Source organism: Sinocyclocheilus rhinocerous, unplaced genomic scaffold, assembly GCF_001515625.1.
Source record: "Sinocyclocheilus rhinocerous isolate Xijiao unplaced genomic scaffold, SAMN03320098_v1.1 scaffold519, whole genome shotgun sequence".
Taxonomy (NCBI): Eukaryota; Metazoa; Chordata; class Actinopteri; order Cypriniformes; family Cyprinidae; genus Sinocyclocheilus; species Sinocyclocheilus rhinocerous.
The window spans coordinates 265,830-286,629 of NW_015665048.1; the positions used below are offsets into that span (position 1 = coordinate 265,830).

The window sequence follows — 20,800 nt, forward strand, 5'->3', positions numbered from 1 at the left end:
TCTCTGTTGTTCTGTCTATCATTCTAAATGTCTGTCTGTCTGTCTGTCTGTCTATCTATCTGTCTATCGTCTGTCTGTCATTCTATCATTCTAAACGCCTGTCTCTGTTGTTCTGTCTATCATTCTAAACGTCTGTCTGTCTCTGTTGTTCTGTCTATCATTCTAAATGTCTGTTTATCTATCTATCTATCTATCTATCTATAAATGTCTATCTATCTGTATGTATGTCTGTCTGTCGGTCTGTTGTTCTATCATTCTAAACGTCTGTCTGTCTCTCTGTTGTTCTGTCTATCATTCTAAATGTCTGTCTGTCTGTCTATCTGTCTGTTGTTCTATCATTCTAAACGTCTGTCTGTCTCTCTGTTGTTCTGTCTATCATTCTAAATGTCTGTCTGTCTGTCTATCTGTCTGTTGTTCTATCATTCTAAACGTCTGTCTGTCTCTCTGTTGTTCTGTCTATCATTCTAAATGTCTGTCTGTCTGTGTTGTTCTATCATTCTAAACATCTGTCTGTCTCTCTGTTGTTCTGTCTATCATTCTAAATGTCTGTCTGTCTATCTATCTATCTGTCTGTCTATCTTCTGTCTGTCTGTCATTCTAAAGTCTGTCTGTCTCTGTCGTTCTGTCTATCATTCTAAATGTCTGTCTGTCATTCTATCATTCTAAATGTCTGTCTGTCTCTGTCTGTCTATCTTAATTGTACAGCACGTTGTTATTTTCTGTAGGTTTTAAATAATTTTTTTAAGGAAATTAAAATGTTTGAATGGATTTGTAAATTGAGCATCTGTCATGTAACTCATCGTCTCCCGTCTGTCTCGTTCAGATATTGATGACTCGAAATTCATCGGTTCCTCTGTGATCAACTCCACGTTTGCGCACAACAAGACCGGCTGTCAGATGACGTTTGATGACGACTACAGCGCATACTGGGTGTATTTCATCAACTTCCTTGGAACACTAGCCGTGTTGCCAGGCAACATAGTCTCCGCCCTCCTCATGGATAAAGTGGGCCGTCTGAGCATGTTAGGTCAGTCACTTCACCAGATTCACCAAATACTAAATGAAATAAACTCGTCTGATATCATATTGTTGACTGTGTTTTTTGTGTTCAGGCGGCTCGATGGTGTTGTCCGGCATCAGTTGTTTCTTTCTGTGGTTCGGCACCAGTGAGTCCATGATGATAGCGATGCTCTGCCTTTATAACGGACTCAGTATATCGGCCTGGAACTCACTGGACGTGGTGACGGCCGAACTGTATCCTACCAACAGGAGGTACATGGACACACAAATACATGCAATCACTAATAAACACGGATCACAAGATGCTTTCACTTGACTCGTATCAACTTTACTCAGTGCACATGAAAAATTACTGGAAAATAAACTTTAAAAAGTAAACTACAACTGAAATAAAAAATAATTAAACAAATAAAAAAAGTAATAATATTAAAAAAATAATAAAAATACAAACGACAAAAGCACATAACAAAATCAACTAAAATTAAAAGTAATGAAAGTTATTAGCTTTTAAAAAATGGTTAAAAATATTTTTTTCACCTTTTTAAGCAAATATTCTGTTGTTCCTAGATCTCCCTATGCTACATAGAAACTGCTGTTTTTGATGTAATTACATATATTAGAATCATATAAAAAAACAATATAGTTTATTATATTTACTTAATTTGATAATTTATATGATTTATACTTTATTATTTATATAGTTTATTTTTCAGTTTTATCAGTTGCTTTAAATATATCATTTTTTATATTTATTTAATTTAATAATTTATAAGATTTATACTTATTTATTATTTATATTGTTTATTTTTATATATTATTTTACCGTTTTTTTTAGTTGTTTAATATAAATGTTTATTACTATATTTGATGCTGTCATCCCAATAACATATCCTACAAAACGTAATGTAATGTAATAATATCCTAATTTTTGTGCAAAATAAACACTGCTCTGTTTAAGGGAAAGGTCTAGTCTGATAATTATATTATTTAAAATAACGTGCCCCATAAATAGCTTCAGTGTAGTTTGTAGCTAACAACTTTATCTAAAGTGTAGTTTGGCTGTAGCTGAAATGATCAGCTTCTGTCCTTTAGATGTCAAAGCTTAATATAACGTTCCTGGAAAACTGCTAGGGCTGTTAATACTGCTAACACTGGTTGTGTCTGTCTCCTGCAGAGGGACTGGCTTTGGCTTTTGTAATGCCATGTGTAAGCTGGCCGCAGTCTTGGGGAATGTAATATTTGGGTCGTTGGTGGGAATCACGAAATCCATCCCGATCCTGCTGGCGTCGTCTGTGCTGGTCGCCGGAGGTCTGGTGGGTCTGCGGCTCCCCGACACCCGCAACAACGTCCTGATGTGACCCCACCACACCTGTGACCTCTGACCCTGAGTCGCCACGGAAACACGCAGGACACGCTCAGGGTGCAGGTGGAGGCGACTACGACATGTTTGCTTTATTTATTCATTTAGAGAGGTTTATTCTCTTTTGACTTGCCCAGTTTAGATTAAAACTAGATTTTGATGCCTTTACTGTAAATCAAATGTTATGATGTTATGAAATGTAAAAACAAAAATGTGTTGAAATCTGTTTTTGGACTGTGAGTTTTTGACCTAATCTGGGTGGGCAGAATTATTATTTAAAATTATTTATTTATTTATTGAGAAAATTCAGCTATTTATTTAAATTTTTATTACTTTATCTGTATATTTTTAGCTGAACACAAAAAAATTTAAATTCAGGTGATTTTAATATTTTAGATTTTATTAATTTTAAAATTAAAACACTTTAATTTTCTTGAAATGTTACTTTTAAACTCAAACAAGAGTGAAAAAAGGCCATTTAGAGATGTAGACATTAGCGATAACAGCTTTTATTGTTAGCGTAGGTCCGATTCTCCGGTGACTTCCACCGAAACATTTCTTAAACAAGGCGATAACGCTTATCCAGTTTACATTTTCTGCTTTTTCTAATGATTTAGCTAGCAGAAGAACACCGACACGCTTCGACTTCATTCTTGCCTTTGTGAACTTTGTCATCGATGTAGCCGAAACGGACTTCATTTGGTGTTTGGCTCTCTCTCGGTTTAAGGGTTAAAGATGTCTTGATAACCCTAGTTCTAGCTGCTACGCGTCCATGTGCAAACTCTTCCTGGGAAAACTGAATGGCCTTTGCTTCCTCTAAAACCCCTGCCGTCGGCTTCTCGTAGGTTGTAGCAATCCATAGATTTCCTTTGGAATGCTCTACTGCTCCAGTAGGTGGAAATATGTCATGTTTCGCCGTTTCATCACATTCCACTGGAAGTTCGTACATGCAATTGTGCAATATGACAGGACGTGATACTGTGGAAGCTTGTTTCCGCCACTGAACAAAACATAAAAAAGCTTTTTATCTGACAATTCTGACTTTTTTTTGCAATTATGAGGTATAAAATTAGAATTGCGCGAAAAAAAAGTCTAAATTGTGAGTTTATATCTTGCAATTCTGACTTTATAACTGGCAATTTCAAGAAATAAATTCAAAATTGAGATATAAACTCACAATTTAGAATATTTTTTTTTAATTGCATGACTTTTTCTCATAATTGTTAGTTTATATCCCGTAATTCTGACTTTATAAGTTGCAATTGTGAGTTTATATCACAATTATGAGAGAAAAAGTCCGAATTGCAAGTTTATATCTCACAATTCTGACTTTATTTCTCATAATTGCAAGTTTATCACGTAATTCTAACTTTTTCTCGTAATTGCGAGTTTCTGTCTCATATTTCTGACTTTTTTTCTCTTAATTGCGAGTTTATATCACGCAATTCTGAGAAAAAGTAAAACATTCTGAGTTTATATCTTGCAATTCTGACTTTTTCTCGCAATTGCAAGTTTACATCTCGCAACTCAGATTTTTTTCTTGCAATTCTGACTGTTATTTGCAATTGTGAGTTTATATCATGCAATTCTGACAATTTTGCATAATTGTGAGTTTATATCTCGCAATTCTGACTTTCTTTGTTGTAATGGCAAGTTTTTTTTTTAAAGGTTTATTTATGGCGTTTTATGTCTTTATTTTGATAGGACAGTATAGATAGACAGGAAGTGAAGTGGGTGAGAGAGAGGGGGATGGGATCGGGAGAGGTCCGCGAGCCGGGACTCGAACTCGTGACACCCGAAGCGCAATGGCGCTGTATGTCGGCGCACTGCCTACGAGGCCATCGGCACCGACACATTGGATTATGCATTAATTTTATTAGATAGATGCAGATTAATTCTAAAGGAAAATGTTTTGCTCTGATTCTGGCATGATAATGTCATTTCTATCTTGACACGTTTAAAAAAAAAAAAAAGTTTGCTCGAAAGTTTTTGCATGAAAGGAGATCTCAGAGTCCAGCAAAGCTTCCATCCATCTGAAGATTCAGGTCAGTTAAAAGACTTTCAAAAAAGCATCAGTTGAATATGTTCATTCTTTGCCTAGTACAGTAAGTAGTGTGGCGCTGTTTGTCTGCCCACGAGGCCATCGGCGTCGACTTTGTAACTCACAATTGTGAGATTATATGGTGCAATTCTGAAGTCAGAATTGCGAGATAAAAAGTCGCAATTACCTTTTTTTATTCAGTGGTGGAAACAGGCTTCCATATGATACGGCCGCATCGTAGAAAATAATAAAAGCCATTCAGCCTGGTCTGATCTTGATGACGTACAGGCCCTGCTGCTGCTGTCTACATGTACTGAAGTACACTAAACACCAGAAACATACTCCACACAAGTACACTAGTCTGCCGCATCAACGCTGAGACATTTCAGATGGAGTCTACATTCACGTACTTGCGTATAGATATGTTTCTGGCCTAATTTAATGATATTTTATTGTGTGTATGTCGGGAAAGTAAAGATAAACTTGTTTTGAACTTATCATGGGCGACAACATTTGCTGTGCGCGTCTAAATGTTGTAAAGTGTTGCCTGTTGAGTTGAAACATTATTTTTCATTGTCAGATGTGTATGCAAATGTCTCCTCATGTGTATGTGTAGATATCTTATATGAACATTATTTTCTGTCTATAGATGTTTATTTTAGCTGGTTGTGTGATTTTGGGGTGTTATTTGAGCTAACAAGAGGATTCAGTGTCATACAGGTATTTTTTCTGCAGATTTTTTACAAGTTTGAACAAACTGAGTTCATGGTAGGAATATATTCAAAGTTAGGAAATGTTGGTTTGGTGCATCTCCTGACCTGTTGATTTGAACCGTTTTGTTTTTATAGTAATTTCTGAACAAATTCAAGTGGCCTATCTGAAAAATACAAATGAAGTGTGATATCTTGTGGTTAAATACACCCGTGCATGTGCATATTGAGACTTTGTGTTGCAGTGATTTTGTCCGTTGTGCTTTCGCCACGAGTTTATTTTCTGATTTGAAAGATGAATGTATAAGTATTGTGAGCGTGTGATGTCGTTCTGAAATGGGTTTTGATTGGTTGTGGATCTGGCATGCCAACGACACGTCTGCCGTCAAATTCATTTTGGCAAAGTGTCTGTGACGTCACTGGCCAAATATCTCTGATATACTGTATCTGATTTTATTTTGAAAAGAGAAAAAAGTGCCATGTACAGTGTGAACGGAAACTGAGGTGGATTCGGTTTGGATCCAGATGTACTGCTATTAAAGAGTTTCATTATAAGACTCTAAAGAGTGTCTGCTTATTTTTTTTTAGATACCTCTGGGTGTCTAAATTACACATTTACACATTGAATTTACTTTACCTGAATTCACCCTATAAACTGATATTCTGATATTCACATAAAATAATAACTCCGATTAATCATAATACGTAATCTAAAGTATATGAAACTAATCAATTACACAAAACCTGCTTGAATTGCTAAAAAAAATAAAAAGTGGGTATCAAAATTTGTTATATTGTGACCTCTAGTGGTGAATGTGAGTACACTAAAATGATCTTGTAATAAAAAATATATTTTTTAAACCGTTATATATAATAATAGCAATATATAACACATCAGAAAATAGCTAGAAAAACACTTATAATTTGTGAAAGATGTTTAAAAAAATACAAATATTTTCTAATGAACACTAAAATTATCACATTGTAATTTTAATATATAAAAGTAGTATAAATATATGATATATAATAATAATAGTAATATATAACACCTAAAAAAGAGCTAGAAAAACTTGCTTATAATTTGTGAAAGATATTTTGTGAAAAATATTTTCTAATGAACATGTTGAACACAAATAATAGATAACCCTGTCCGATGCTTCGACACTAGATGGAGCACGAGCTCCAAACATCTCGCATTGTGTTAGTGTTGATACACGAACTAGACTCCTGTACTTTTATTGGACCGGGACTGTGTTGAAATGTGCTGTGTAATTCTGTAATGACATGCAGGTTTGAATCTGTTCATGTCTGACTGACTCAAGGACAGTTTAATCCTGCAGGAATATTACACTGAAACTAGATGCCAGCGCCTCTGTCTCTGTCTTTGTCTTTGAATTTTTTCTTGCTGAAAAACAGCCCACAACATCCTCGATACACAGCAAAATAATAATAATAATAATAATAATAATGCATATTATTATTATTACATTAAACATAAAAACTTACATTATTTTTATTACATTAATAATTACATTATTAAACCAGATCACAACATCGTCACATTGCATAATAATAATAATGCACAAAATCTATACATACATTAAATGCATACATTAAATAATTAATAGATTAAACATGTAACAAAAAAATTGTATGCATACTAAATAAAATTAATTATTTTAACAAATAATTAAATATAAAAACGAATTATTCATTATCAGAATTATATCTAATTCGTTTTTATTATTTATATAATTATTTTAAAATACTATTAATATTACTGAACCATTCTGTTACTTATAATGGTCACATGTGTGTCATATCACGGCTGATATGAGATCAGTTTTGTCCTGGATTTGTGGTTTAAACCAGGGTTTAGAGTTGTTGAAGTCGGGTTCAGACCAGCAAACTCCTCTCTGGAGGCCTGATTGTTGCTGTGATCTCCATGATCTGGATTCCAGGCATGTCTGAGGATAATTCTGCATCCCATTGGATCCGTTCCACCCTGAGCCACTCAGAAGAGCAGCTGAAATGGAAACGGTAGAGAGGATGTTAAATAGTTTACATACACAGTAGCTGCTTCACAACATATATGAACTGACCAATCAGCAGGACCGCAACTATCTGCTGTATGATGTAAAATAGAGAGAACTGTATGTGGAAGTCATGTGTGTGCTTGTGTGCACCACTAAAAATAATATTTACATAATAATTTGCACTATGATAAGGATTATTGCTTTTACTGCTGGGATACAGTAGGATATTCAAAAGGTCACATTTGAATTGCATCACATGAGTACAGAGTTTTGTGAAAGAGAAATATCAAATTAATAATAAACAAACCTCATATGAGCTAAAACTATGCCCTAGCAACCACATAGATACTCCCTGACAGCAACCCGGAATACCCTGGCAACCATATAGCAAATTCCATGGCATCTATTCAGAATGTCCTAGTAACCACATAGCAACTCCCTGGAAACCATCCACAACACCATAGCACCTACATAGTAACTCCCTGGCAGCATATGGCAACTATTCAGAACATCTTACACCGTGTCTACACTGGACGCAACCGTTGTCGTGTCGCGCCGCGCCGCAACAGCTAAAGTCTGTCTACACCGGACGCAACAAAGCAACCATTGAAAATCATTTGAAATTTGTGTCAATATGTCATAAATAGAACGCGGCAGCAGTTTACTGTCGGGGATTTGTCGTGTCGCACAGCGCCGCATCCAGTGTAGACAGCATCACTGATTATAATGAGTTCTATCGTATTTTGTCGGCCCGCACCACGCGCGTCCGGTGTAGACACAGTGTTAGTAAGCACATAGCAACTCCTTGGCAACCACCTGGAATACCCTGGCAACCACACAGCAACTCCCTGGCAACCACTAAGAATATTCTAGCAACCATATAACAACATCCTATAGCAACCACATAGAAACTCCCTGGCAACCACCTTAACCACACTAGCAACCACATAGCAACTCTCCAGCACCCTAGAAACTCCCTGGAAACCAAACAGCAACTCCATTGGTAACGACCTAGAACAACCCTAGCAAGCACATGACAAAATCCTAGCAACCACATCACCACTCTATGCCCTAGCAGCCACATAGCAACTCCCTGGCAACCTCCTAGAATACAAATGTAACCACCTAGATTCACCCTGGCAACCACCTAGAACACCCTAGCAACCATATAACATCATTCTAGTAACCACATAACCACTCTGTGCCCTAGCAACCACATAGCAACTCCCTGGCAACCACCAAGAACGCCCTAGCAACCATATAGCGACATCCTAGCAACCACATAGCCACTCTGTGCCCTAGCAACCTCCTAGAACACCCTAGCAACCATATAGCAACATCCTAGCAACCACATAACCACTCTGTGCCCTAGCAACCACATAGCAACTCCCTGACAACCACCTATAACACCCTAGCAACCATATAGCAACACCCTAGCAACCACATAGCAACGCTGTGCCCTAGCACGCACAAATGAACTCCCCGACAACCACCTAGAACACATAATAACCACATAGCAACTCCCTACCAACCACCTAGAATACACAATTGCAATAAATTGCACAGACAAGCACTACTCACTTTTTCTTCATAACATGTCAGAATCTAGTTGATCTGATTCCTGTTGTTCATGTCTATATACAGTAGGTCAGATCTGGTGATAAAATGCCTCACATTCTGAATGCAGCACATGCATGTTTACGATCAGTGACTGATCAGCATTACAGGCAGCACTCAGAGCGTGACGTACAGCTCTCACAAACATGTTATCTGTGTTACAGAGCAGTTCACCAGCACACGCTGAACTACAGCTGATTTATCAGCTCTGTGTGTGAGACTGCATCTGTGTGAGGAGTGTCATTACCTCAAATCACTCTCGTAAACATTCTTACAGCTCGGGCGATCAGGGTGTAACAGATAAAGAGGTTTAAAGGGTCACTATGAAAACAAGACATGAAAACAGACTGAAACACTTTGCATGGATCATCAGCTAAATATCCAGTAGCCAGAGGAAGGTTTGATGGATAACAGCACGAGTCACACAGGTTATGAGATATTTATTAATTTTAAATAATGCAAATAACAATGCAAATAAAGAATGTTTTTGTGTCTTTCTTTTGCCTGGTAATGTGGAGGAAAAAGACAACGCTTGCTCTGTCCTCTACACTCATGTTTTGGATTCACTCCTCCACGGGCAGAAAATGGCACATAACCTTTGACCTTTTGACAAGGGGCCTTTCATTTCTTTCTTCCAGCTTGCTTGTAAAGTGATAAATGTTTATTTTTTCTCTTTTTAGTTCTTATAAATATCCACTGTAATGTCGAGGCCCAAAAGTTGAGACAGAGAGGCCATAAAGGGAGAACGCGGACACTCCTCTGTCCTCAGAGCTGCAGGATTAAAGCTAATCTAGGTTACAGTGTAACACGGATCCTCACATACTGAGGTTATGTAACACTATGACCACAGGTCAGCTTTTAATTACAGGTTACATAAACACAATGACCCTACAGGTGCAATAACTTTACATATTTTACTCTATATTCTCAATAAATCCATATATCTATATTTACTCTCTATATATTGTATATTTTCCAAATACAGATAAGTAATTAGGATAAATCTGTAAGTTAAGTGCATCTGTCAGCATTCATGACTTACATAAACGGCTTCTGATATGAAGGCAGCAGTTTATACACATTTGAGTTTATAATGAGGCGTTTCATAATTCATTTTGACACGTGTTTATAAAACTTCCCAGTTTGATAAGACAATACTGATTACAGAGACTGCCTGGCTCGGTCTATGTCTTGAACCAATATGTAATTATGTAGTAAATCCTGTCAACGTCACTGCTGAAAAAAATTACACATTTAAAACAGATAAATAACTTTATTACAAGGCTGACTAAAATAATTTATTTTGATAAAATATCTATTTTTAAATATTTGTCAAATATTATATTTGGTTACAAACAGACTGTCTGTGTGTGTATTAATGTATTTTTCAGAGCCACTTACTGCAGATTTCACAGTTACACCAGTAGGTGACAAGAAGTGTATTACAAGTACATACTGAATCATTCAGTCATTTGTTTAACAACTCTGATTCATTTGTCTTTATGAATGAGTCATTAAATCATTCACTCAACCCATTTGTTCACAAACTCTGATTTATTTATGAACAAAACAAGTGACAGCCATTAGAAAGAATCAGAATCAGAAAGAGCTTTATTGCCAAGTATGTTTGCACATACAAGGAATTTGTTATAGTGTCACAAGTCTGTGACAGGTTAAACTTCCTCAGCTGGCAAAGAAAGTACAACCTCTGCTGGGCCTTTTTAACAGTGGAGTCAATGTGAGTGTCCCACTTCAGGTCCTGAGAGATGGTGGTGCCCAGGAATCTGAATGACTCCACTGCAGCCACAGTGCTGTTCATGATGGTGAGTGGGGGGAGTGCAGGGGGGTTCCTCCTGAAGTCCACGATCATCTCCACAGTTTTGAGGGTGTTCAGCTCCAAGTTGTTAAGACTGCACAGACAGCCAGCTCTTTAACCTCCTGTCTGTAAGCAGACTCGTCTCCGTCCTTGATGAGACCGATGACTGTAGTGTCATCTGCATACTTCAGATGACTTTAGGAACGAGTCATTGAATCATTCACTCAACCCATTTGTTTTAAAAAGACTGAATCATTCATGAGGTTTTATCATTCTAATAACTAACCAAGCTGTCGCAAGTTGATATTTTATTTATCACATATATATTTAACAATTTTCATAAACAACATAACATAGATAATTAAATATTAAATAATATTTAGATTTATTACTATTTTTAAAATATTTATTATTCCTATTTTGTTCTAACATATGATGTTCCATTGAGCAAACTTTGTTTTTTCTTTTCTTTAATCGTTGCCTGTCTAGCCTGTACTTATTTGAACAATGCTTGAAACTTGGTATTACGAGCACTTACTGTGTCTATTTGCCTCTTTAAGATGAATGGCTTGATGTATTCCTTGTAAGTCGATTTGGATAAAAGCGTCTGTGAATAAATGTAAATGTATATTGTATTCTTTAGTTACGTTCATAAAAAATAATGTTTTCTTTTTCTAAAAAAACCCCCATAAAATCCTAAAAAAAAATAAATAAATCACAAAAAAAATAAAATAAATAAAATTACAACGTATGTCGCGTTGTTTGTAAGCGTCTCACCCCTGTTACACCTCTTTTGCTCTCTCTCTCTCTCTCTCACACACACACACACACACACAACATTGCTGAGAGGGAGAAACAGGTCGCGGCATCAGCTCTCACAAACTCTTTAAAGTTTAAACGTTTAACCCGAGCGCGGAGGTGCGGAGCCCTTGACGCCGCCTGGGTGAGTGTTTGTACGGGATTCATTCGCTGCGTTTTCGGGGTTTGACGATTGTTTTTCTCCGGTTTCTATGGACTCTGGTCTCGAGAGGTTTGAGGACTTTGAGCTGCACTTGTTCCTCCGCGGCTGGATCGTTTACAGCAGGTTTATTCCTCCTTTACACGACAATACACGTCCGTTTTACTCTCCACAGCTGTTTGAACGCTTTTAGTCGCTGCTTTATTCAGTGTTACTTTATATTTGGTTCAGAAACAACCGAACAAAAGGGAAGTGTTCGCTTGTTTTAAAGTACAAACGCTCATTGGCTGACAGCGACTCTGCTGTCTACTCTTTCCTTTTAACTGTTTGTATAAGTTCATTCAAACACTGTTAACTTGGTTAACCTGCTTGGGTCGTACTGTTTGATTAGTTGTGTTTTGTAATGTGAGTCTGGCATTTTAGGGTCATGTGGAGGTCTGCAGCCAAACTCGCATAAATTATCCCAGACTTTTCATCTGAACAACAAAAGAGTCTTCGAGTTCAAAATGAGACCACATTTTTGAACAGGTTTTTTTCTTTGTGCATTTTCTGCGAGTGCTAGTTGAGAAGTAGTCAGGTTGTTTAAACTTGGTCAAATCTATGTAAGCAATGCTAAAGTATTTGGTGACAACATGGACATGAACCTACAGTATGAACATCAAAATTGTAATAAATTTCAGCTAAATGCAGAAATGAAGTATTTTCCAACACAGTTCATGTATTTTTGTCTGTTTGTCTCTTGTTTAAACTGCATGAATCTTCCTCTGTTTTTTCTAAATCTGTTTGTAGATGCACAGAGAGCGACTCTTTCGTATCTCTGAGCAGGTGCCTGAAGGCTGTCTAAAATAGAAGCAGGTAAAAGTGGCTCGTAAGTGGAAGAATATAGCCTGACGTAAATTGTTGGCTGTCAGTAGAGGGTTATCATTAAATGCCTGTGTGTCCATGACCTCTTGACCACTAATGCCTAAAATCTGACCTCTGAAATGACAGAATTTATTCTTTAAATCAGGACTACTTGGTATTTTGCTGTAAATTGTGTGAAAACTGAAATGGTTTTGTGAATCTGTTTGAAATAAACAATGTAAATTAAAATAATAAGAAAAATCACTATTAACTCATTTTTAAGTTTAGCATAATCACATTAAAAAAAAGTTCAAGAAAAATTGACCTGAGATTTAATACAAGTGCATGCAGATTATAATCGGCACTAGTCATTGTTGGGCTTAATTTATGTTGTGAGACATTTAAATTACTGATGAATTCCTTCAATTTATTATTACAGTTGCAAAGGGACGAAAAATTTCAGGTAAATTTCCGAAAACTTTACAGGATTTTTTTTAGAAACTTTCTGAAATTTTTGGAGATTTTTTTTGGTAACTTTCCAGAAGTTCCCAGAAATGTACCACACCTTTGCAACCCTAATTATTATCGTTATTATTACTATTAATAGTAGTAATAATAATAATTTTTTTTACATTGTTATTATTTATGGATATTATTTTATTATTTATTTTTGAACTAAGTAAGAGAAAGGTTGGTGAATACAACTTTTAAAAATGTAAGAGTAAGTCATTGTCATTATTTATAGATAAGTTAATCATATTAATAGTCAAATAACTTAGAGAGAGAAAAAATTATAGATTGGTGGATAGAAAAAAATAACTCTTCGTAGTAAACCTACTGTTTTTGCATTTTACATTTGCATGTAAAATGCATATTATGTGCATTTTCTGTATGCATGTAATCATTTCTGTATGCTGTTTCACATACTGTTTTTTAAAAATAGAATGCTGTGCAGTAATCTAGTATTTTGTTCATGAGCACAACCTTGATAATAATTAGATAATAATCTAATAATTAGAGCAGATGCCATCACTCGCCTGCCCCCCGATGGGTTCATTGGTGTTAAATTAGTCCCTCAGGACATTTTTAATGAGGAAATGATCTTATGAATGGGTCATATAGCGTATGTTCTTCTAAACACGGTTCATGTCGATGCACAGCCTGACAATGACCTGCCTTCATGGTCCAACATGATAGAATCACGTAACCCAGATGAGCTGGCAGGCACCCAATATCTCTGTGAACGAACCCCAGCGGCCCGTCGATAAACAACAACCAGCCTTTCAGAACAAAACCACCGAGATTCAGACCTGTTTACTCACTTGTATTAAAGGAATAGTTCACCTGAACAAAGCTGTTTTCAATGATGAATTTTCATTTTTGGGTGAACGGACCCAAATGTAGATCTGAATTTAAACTTAATGGGATTTTCATCATTGGGACAGTTTCATCATTATTTAAGAAAAAAAAATTCTATTATATATCACCATACTTCCTTAGTTGATTGATTACATGAAGAATTGCAAACATTTTTTGTATTACAAGTTTTCTAAAATGTTATGTCTAAATATACTAATGAGTCATTATCTAGTTAAATATGCGGTAATATGCATATATTTAATGGTAGATAATCAAAATCTAATAATAGAAATCTGAACATTGGATACTAGTTTTTACAAGGATTTTGTATTTCTCTTTTTATCACTTCATAAATCTGAAAATACTGTCAACAGCCAAAAAATTATGTTTTACTTTATTTTTAAGGAATAAAGTGTTGTATAAAACCAGGCAAATGATTAATGAACAAACCCTTCAGTAAAAATCTTATGTGGAATATAGATAGCTAGAAATAAAACTGTAAAATTTCGTGCATGCAAGAGCTGTTGAAACTCATAGCCTTAAAGATATGTAGCCTACTGAAATTGAAATCTAAAGATGCGATAAAGTGCAAAAATAAACACGTAAGTGTATTTTGAATGTTCTTTCCACTAGTCTGAAAGAACACTTTATGAAATGCCAAATTTCAAAACTGACCAATGCATGTTTTTGCATGTAGCATGATCTTGCTTTAAATCAATCAATGCAGCGATTGACCATCTTTCGACTTGAATTGAAGCGATAGCAGGGGTCTCTCATTAGTTTCGACCGCTTTCTGCATGCTAGTGAAATGCAATCTGACCCAAACCCTACATCGATGCCCTAACTGCTGTCCGACCCTGATTTAACGCTCTGTCCACATTGTGGATGCTGAAAAAGACCCGTCCACTGCGTCTAATGTTCCTTCACTTCACAAAAGTGCCACTCTCGAGATTTGTGAGCCGAACACAGTCGTGCATTGTGTCCCTCTGCCAACATCCCTCCATCTCCCAGAGGAGTGCGGAGAGAAGGATATGGACAGATAGGAGGACGCCCTTATTCTGTTACCTTTCTGGAGAATAATTACTTCTCTAATCTGACCAAGGGCTAGAGTATGCTGCCCCCAACACCTGCACAGATCTCAGATCAGTCAGAGTTTCTTCAGATGGCTGCTGTTTCTGGTTCTTTTCTTGAAAGTGCTTGGTAATCGATAACAGGGCTGAATAATCATGATGGCCTGAGGCCAGTGAGAGCGTTACGGTTCAGCTGACAGGCCGGTGCTGTGTGTCACTGCTGCTTACCGTGTTGATCATGCACATGTGTTTTTATGCCTTGCAAACTCAAATCATTAGTTTTGTGTCATGTATTGAAAGTTGTTGTTGGGAGCAGTGTTGTTTTAGTTTTTTTATAGTATTTACTAATATTTTGAATGCGCTTTTATTATTTTGTTCCGTTTTCATATTTATTTAATTTAAGTTTAGCAATTTTATTTATTTAAATTTAAGTACTTTATGTACATTTTATGTACTTTTGTCATTTTATTTTAATAGTTCAGTGTAGCTTAAATGTATTTTTAGTTCTGTTTTAGCAATTTTTTAGTAATTGTAAAAACTTATTTTATTTCAGTTTGCTGTCAAGGCAACATTTCTAATTTTTGTTTAAGTCAATATTTTTCAAATCTAATGTTTATATTTTTTATGTCAGATTTATTTCAAGTGACATATTTTGTCATATTTATATATTTTTTTAATATTTCAGTTTAGCTTAAATTTATTTTTATTTCAGTTTTAGTATTTTTTTTAGTAATTTTAGTTTTTTTAAATCTAATATTTATATTTTATTTTTTATTTTATTTCAGCTTTATTTCAAGTAACAAAACTGCTTTTAATAGTGTTAGTTAGCAATAACACACTGGTTGGTAGTTCTACTGACAGTACTGTAAAAGTAGGCAAACAATCAGTAATGCTTTGCATTGTTTTTACATTTATGAATTCATATGCCATCCATATGCATATCCATATTACAATTTTCCTGAAAACGTGTTTATATATAGATGACATGGTTAAGCTACAGTTGTATAATATGCAGCTGTTATTGCAAATATTGTATATTACTGTATACACACTTAGGTTGGTAAGATTTTTACATGTTTCTATGCTCACCAAGGCTGCATTTATTTGACCAAAAATACAGTAAAAACAGTAAAATTGTGAAATATGTGAATTTATGTTAAAATACTGTTTTCTATGTGAATATATGTTCAAATATAATTTATTTCTGTGATCAAAGCTGAATTTTCAGCATCATTACTCCAGTCTTCAGTGTCACATGATCTTCAGAAATCATTCTAATATGCTGGTTTGCTGCTCAAGAAACAGTTCTGATTATTGTCAATGTTGAAAACAGATGTGCTGCTTCATATTCTGTGGAAACTGACTTGTTTTCTTTAATAGGCCTTAATGTAGGGTCAGGTGTTGGTCAAATGGTCACATACAGTAGAGTTTCTCTGATGCTTTTGCTTCTTACTATGTTTCTCCTACTTTCCCCCCCTCCCATTTCTTCTTCTCTTCTGTCATTTTTAGGCCCACACACATTTTTCTGTCTTATTTTTCTCTGACCCTTATCCTGTGGTTTCCATGTATTTCTTGGTATGTGAAGATACTCCTGGTAATTGAAGGTCAGAGGTGTGACTCTGCAGTCAGTGTAGTGGAATGCATTAGTTAAAGCCAGAGCGATTTGACACAAACCACCCAGTTTGCTACTTTTTTAGATGTTTTGTAACTTCTTTGTATGGAAAGCAGGCTGAATGTTTTTATTTGGTTGGTGAAAAGTGTCTCTGTATCAGGTGATTGAAAAATAAGAGGTCCATCAGCTAATCAGTCAGATGATGGAATATGAAGATATTTTTCTGCATAACATCATGCATTGATGTATCGTTTGCAGTGAGACCAGAAACATGTAAATAGATCAAATTTGGATTAAATTAGAATCAGGTTATTGTGTCCGGTCACAGGATGAGACTCACGCTTGTGTGGGATAATCATTTTTGACCTCAGATTCCTAAAACAGGCTCATTCCAGAGGTAATCGATTTATTGGCTGATGGGAAGGCCATTCTGGCTGTTTTGAAGCATCTCAAAGCACTCAGTGACTATGTTTACATGGACATCATCAGTAATCTAATTATTGACCTTATTCTAAATAAGACAATATTATGATTATGGTGTTTACATGAGTTGCTTTTAGAATATTCCTTTCATGTTCCCGTTTTACATGTTATAGTACATAGTTCGATTAATGGCACACGTCATTACGTCCCCACGTGACGCCATCCGACGTCCCCTTTCGTAATTTCACGTATAAACATATAGTTCATCTTCGTGATGATGCCATGTACAGTTTTGGGTGTTTCATTTTTAATTTTATGAAAGCTTCAAGTGCAGTTAATTATTTGTACATGCATACAGACGACGGCGGTGTTCCCCCAGGCCATCAGGCTCCTAAACTCAAACTCAGTCTCTTAACACCAACATGACTTCACTTAATTATCAGTAAGACACTTAATATACTGACATCGCCACTTGCACACAGCAATTTCTGTTATATTTTATTTATTTGCTTTTTTTAACTCTATTGCTGCTATCGAACTACCCTGTACAACCTGTTTGCACATTCTTCTCTTGTACATTCCCGCTCATCTTAATATTTAGTCTACGGTATACTGTCCTGCACATTTTATTTTATTCTTATTTTTTTCTTTAATCTATTTCCATACCTATATTTATATATATTTTTCTTGTGTTTGTATTCTTTAATAATTGCACTGTCCATGGAGTGGACCCGACTTACATTTCACTGCTGGTAATATATTCTCTATATAACCATGTATGTGACAAATAAAAATCTTGAATCTTGTGTCGGGTTGACTTGATTTCTCTTGCGTGCCATGAGTTATCAGACACGGGTGTTGTTTTTGACCAGATAAGACTAATGCCAGCAAATTCTTTCTTGGGAAATGATAATGATTATTCCCTATTTGCATTTAGAGCTTCCAGTGAAACATGTTCTGCTCTTTGTGCACTCACAAAGGAATAGTTCAGCCAAAAATGAACACTTGCTAAACATGTCCTCACCCTCAGGTCATTCAAGATGTGGATGAGTTTGTTTCTTTATCAGATTTGTAGAAATGTAGCATCCATCACTTGCTCACCAGTGGATGCTCTGCAGTGAATGGGTGCCGTCAGAATGAGAGTCCAAACAGCTGATTAAAACATCACAATAATCCACAAGTAATCCACACCACTCCAGTCCATCAGTTAACATCTTGAAAAGCAAAAAGCTGCATGGTTGTAAGAAACAAATTCATCATTAAGACATTTTTAACTTCAAACCGTTGCTTCCGTCTACAATATGAGTCCATAATCCATAACAACGCTTCCTCCAGTGAGAAAGTCAACTGGTCTGAATCAGGAGAGAAATCTGCACAGATCAAGCACTGTTTACAAGCCAAAACAGCTCTAAACAAATATGTGGCTGGATTTTGTTGTGAGAGACAACAGGTGATGGACTTTTACAATGAAGGAATCGTTATTATGGATTATGGACTCATATTTTAGTTAGATGCAATGGCGAAGCAATGGTTTGAAGTTAAAAATGTCTTAATGACGGTTTAGTTTCTTACAAACATGCAGCTTTTGGCTTCACAAGACATTAACTGATGGACTGGAGTGGTGTGGATTACTTGTGGATTATTGTGATGTTTTTATCAGCTGTTTGGACTCTCATTCTGACGGCACCCATTCACTGCAGAGGATCCATTGCTGAGCAAGTGATGCAATGCTACATTTCTCCAAATCTGATGAAGAAACAAACTCATCTTCATCAACTTTTCAAGAAAATTTACAATTTCATTTTTGGGTGAACTATTCCTTTAAAAATAATTGTTTTAGCTTTCCAAAAGAACCTTTAAAACCTTCCTTTTCTTTCTTAGTCTGAAGAAATCTAAAGAACCTTTCTCCACTATAAAGAACCTTCTGTGGATGTTAAAAGTTCTTCATGGAACCATTGAAGCTTAACTGAGGGACTGGAGTGGTGTGGATTACTTGTGGATTATTGTGATGTTTTTATCAGCTGTTTGGACTCTCATTCTGACGGCACCCATTCACTGCAGAGGATCCTTTGCTGAGTAAGTGATGTAATGCTACATTTCTCCTAATCTGATGAAGAAACAAACTCATCTTCATCAACTTTTCAAGAAAATTTACAATTTCATTTTTGAGTGAACTATTCCTTTAAAAAAAAGTGTTTTAGGTTTCCAAAAGAACCTTTAAAACCTTCCTTTTCTTTCTTAGTCTGAAGAAATCTAAAGAACCTTTCTCCACTATAATGAACCTTCTGTGGATGTTAAATGTTCTTCATGGAACCATTGAAGCCAATAAAGAACCATTCATTTTATTGATTTCATTAATGTCACTGTTTTCTGTGTTGTTTAGGAAGTTGAGCAGTAAAACAATAATTTAGAGATGAAATACTTCTGAAGGGAGTGTTTGAAAAGAAACAGATCTGTGAGTGGTCAGTGCCTTAAATGTGTTCTTGGGCCAGTACAAAACATCTTGTTTCAGAGAGGCTGTAGCATTATTTTTCTCCCTGAAGCTCCTCAAGGTCTCTTGCACCAAAACAGTTGTAATTTAGTTTAACATGATCATTTACAGCCCTCTCTCTGACCTTTTTAACTTGTGAGCTCAATTCCAAGTGCACAATATTCCAAACCACAGCTCTCAAATCTCATTTGCACTTACTTTTAGTCTATTACACTCAAATATGTCGAAAAGTGATTATGCATAATGTGATTGTGAATATGCATTAATGCTCTAAAACTGTGGTGGTGGGAAAAATATGTACTTGCCATTTCTTTGTAATTACTTAGTAGCAATTTCTGAGTGAAAACATCCCGTTTTCCGTCATATGATGTCAGAATTCGATTGAAAACTGGCAGGATCTGTATCTTTGCTTGTGTTTTATGAGAATCCTGTGACTCCTGTGTCAGTTGGGGTGGTGACGATCAGTTAAACCATGTGTGATGTTGTTACCGTAAAGACACATGGGACCCAATTACAAACAACATCTCTAGTACACTGACTCATGGTCATTCATGCTGTTTAGAGTCCATCGTGTTCTTAAGTGTTACATTGTAACATTATCCAGCATTCTAGAATTTTGAGTGCAACATTGTTAAAGAAAACATTGATATTAACGTGTTAATACATATTTGCGAAAAAACAGGATTTTTTTGCTCTTGAAATATGAAGAGTTTGCTGTAGACATACTCTCACATTCACAACTCAAATCTTCCCAGTCCATTCAGACACTTTATTAAACTATCACAGATCTGTAGCTTTGTGGCTTTACACTTCTCAATCAAACGTCTGTTGTCTGGGGGCTTGTTTTATTGCAGAACTGATGTAATTTCACTTGTACACCTCTATTTAAAATCAAAACAAGGAGTCACAATCTGTATCTGTTCTTCCAGAACAGCGGTTTCGGAGAGAGAAGTTATTAATTCAGACCGAGCCAGCAGGTATAAGGAAAGACAGGCAAATTAAATTTGGTAAACGATTGGCGTGTAGATGAGACACAGTTAAATGAATGTACATGCACATTTTTTTTTAGTGCAAAGACTGTTTGTCATTCTTTCATAATGCCCTCAAATGATCTAATGTGAAATAACATGAACATTTTTATTGTTTATTAAAAAGTCTCAATTTCATTAAATCTAGGCATGTGCCATTATAGAAATTACAAAGAAGCACGTTGAAATAAAATGACTGGAATAGTATTTTCTTGTAAAACCTTCTGCAATAATATTTATTTTATTTACAACTTTAGAAAATCATTTTTACAGTGTAGATGACCTAAGTTATAAATTTGTATGATAAACTTGTTTTTAACATAAAACAATTATGTATTATATAAAAAAAAAATCTGTATTATGTACAAAAAATATTCATGATGATGTTTACATTGAACTTTTCATGCTTCAATTAA

At 35.6% G+C, this 20,800-nt stretch overlaps 2 protein-coding genes across 2 annotated transcripts in view; both read left to right on the top strand.

Moving 5' to 3' along the window:
• LOC107731077 (synaptic vesicle glycoprotein 2C-like) overlaps positions 1–2,629 on the top strand; it is a 91,808-nt gene extending 89,179 nt beyond the window's left edge. The window contains exons 16-18 of the mRNA XM_016542060.1: positions 824–1,027; positions 1,113–1,272; positions 2,195–2,629. Of these exons, the coding sequence (XP_016397546.1) occupies positions 824–1,027; positions 1,113–1,272; positions 2,195–2,378 (548 nt within the window). The 3' untranslated portion in view covers positions 2,379–2,629. The remainder of the gene's footprint in view (positions 1–823; positions 1,028–1,112; positions 1,273–2,194) is intronic.
• An 8,797-nt stretch (positions 2,630–11,426) lies between these two features.
• LOC107731078 (semaphorin-4D-like) overlaps positions 11,427–20,800 on the top strand; it is a 55,591-nt gene continuing 46,217 nt past the window's right edge. The window contains exon 1 of the mRNA XM_016542061.1: positions 11,427–11,543. The gene's annotated coding sequence lies outside the window, so the exon portion shown is untranslated. The remainder of the gene's footprint in view (positions 11,544–20,800) is intronic.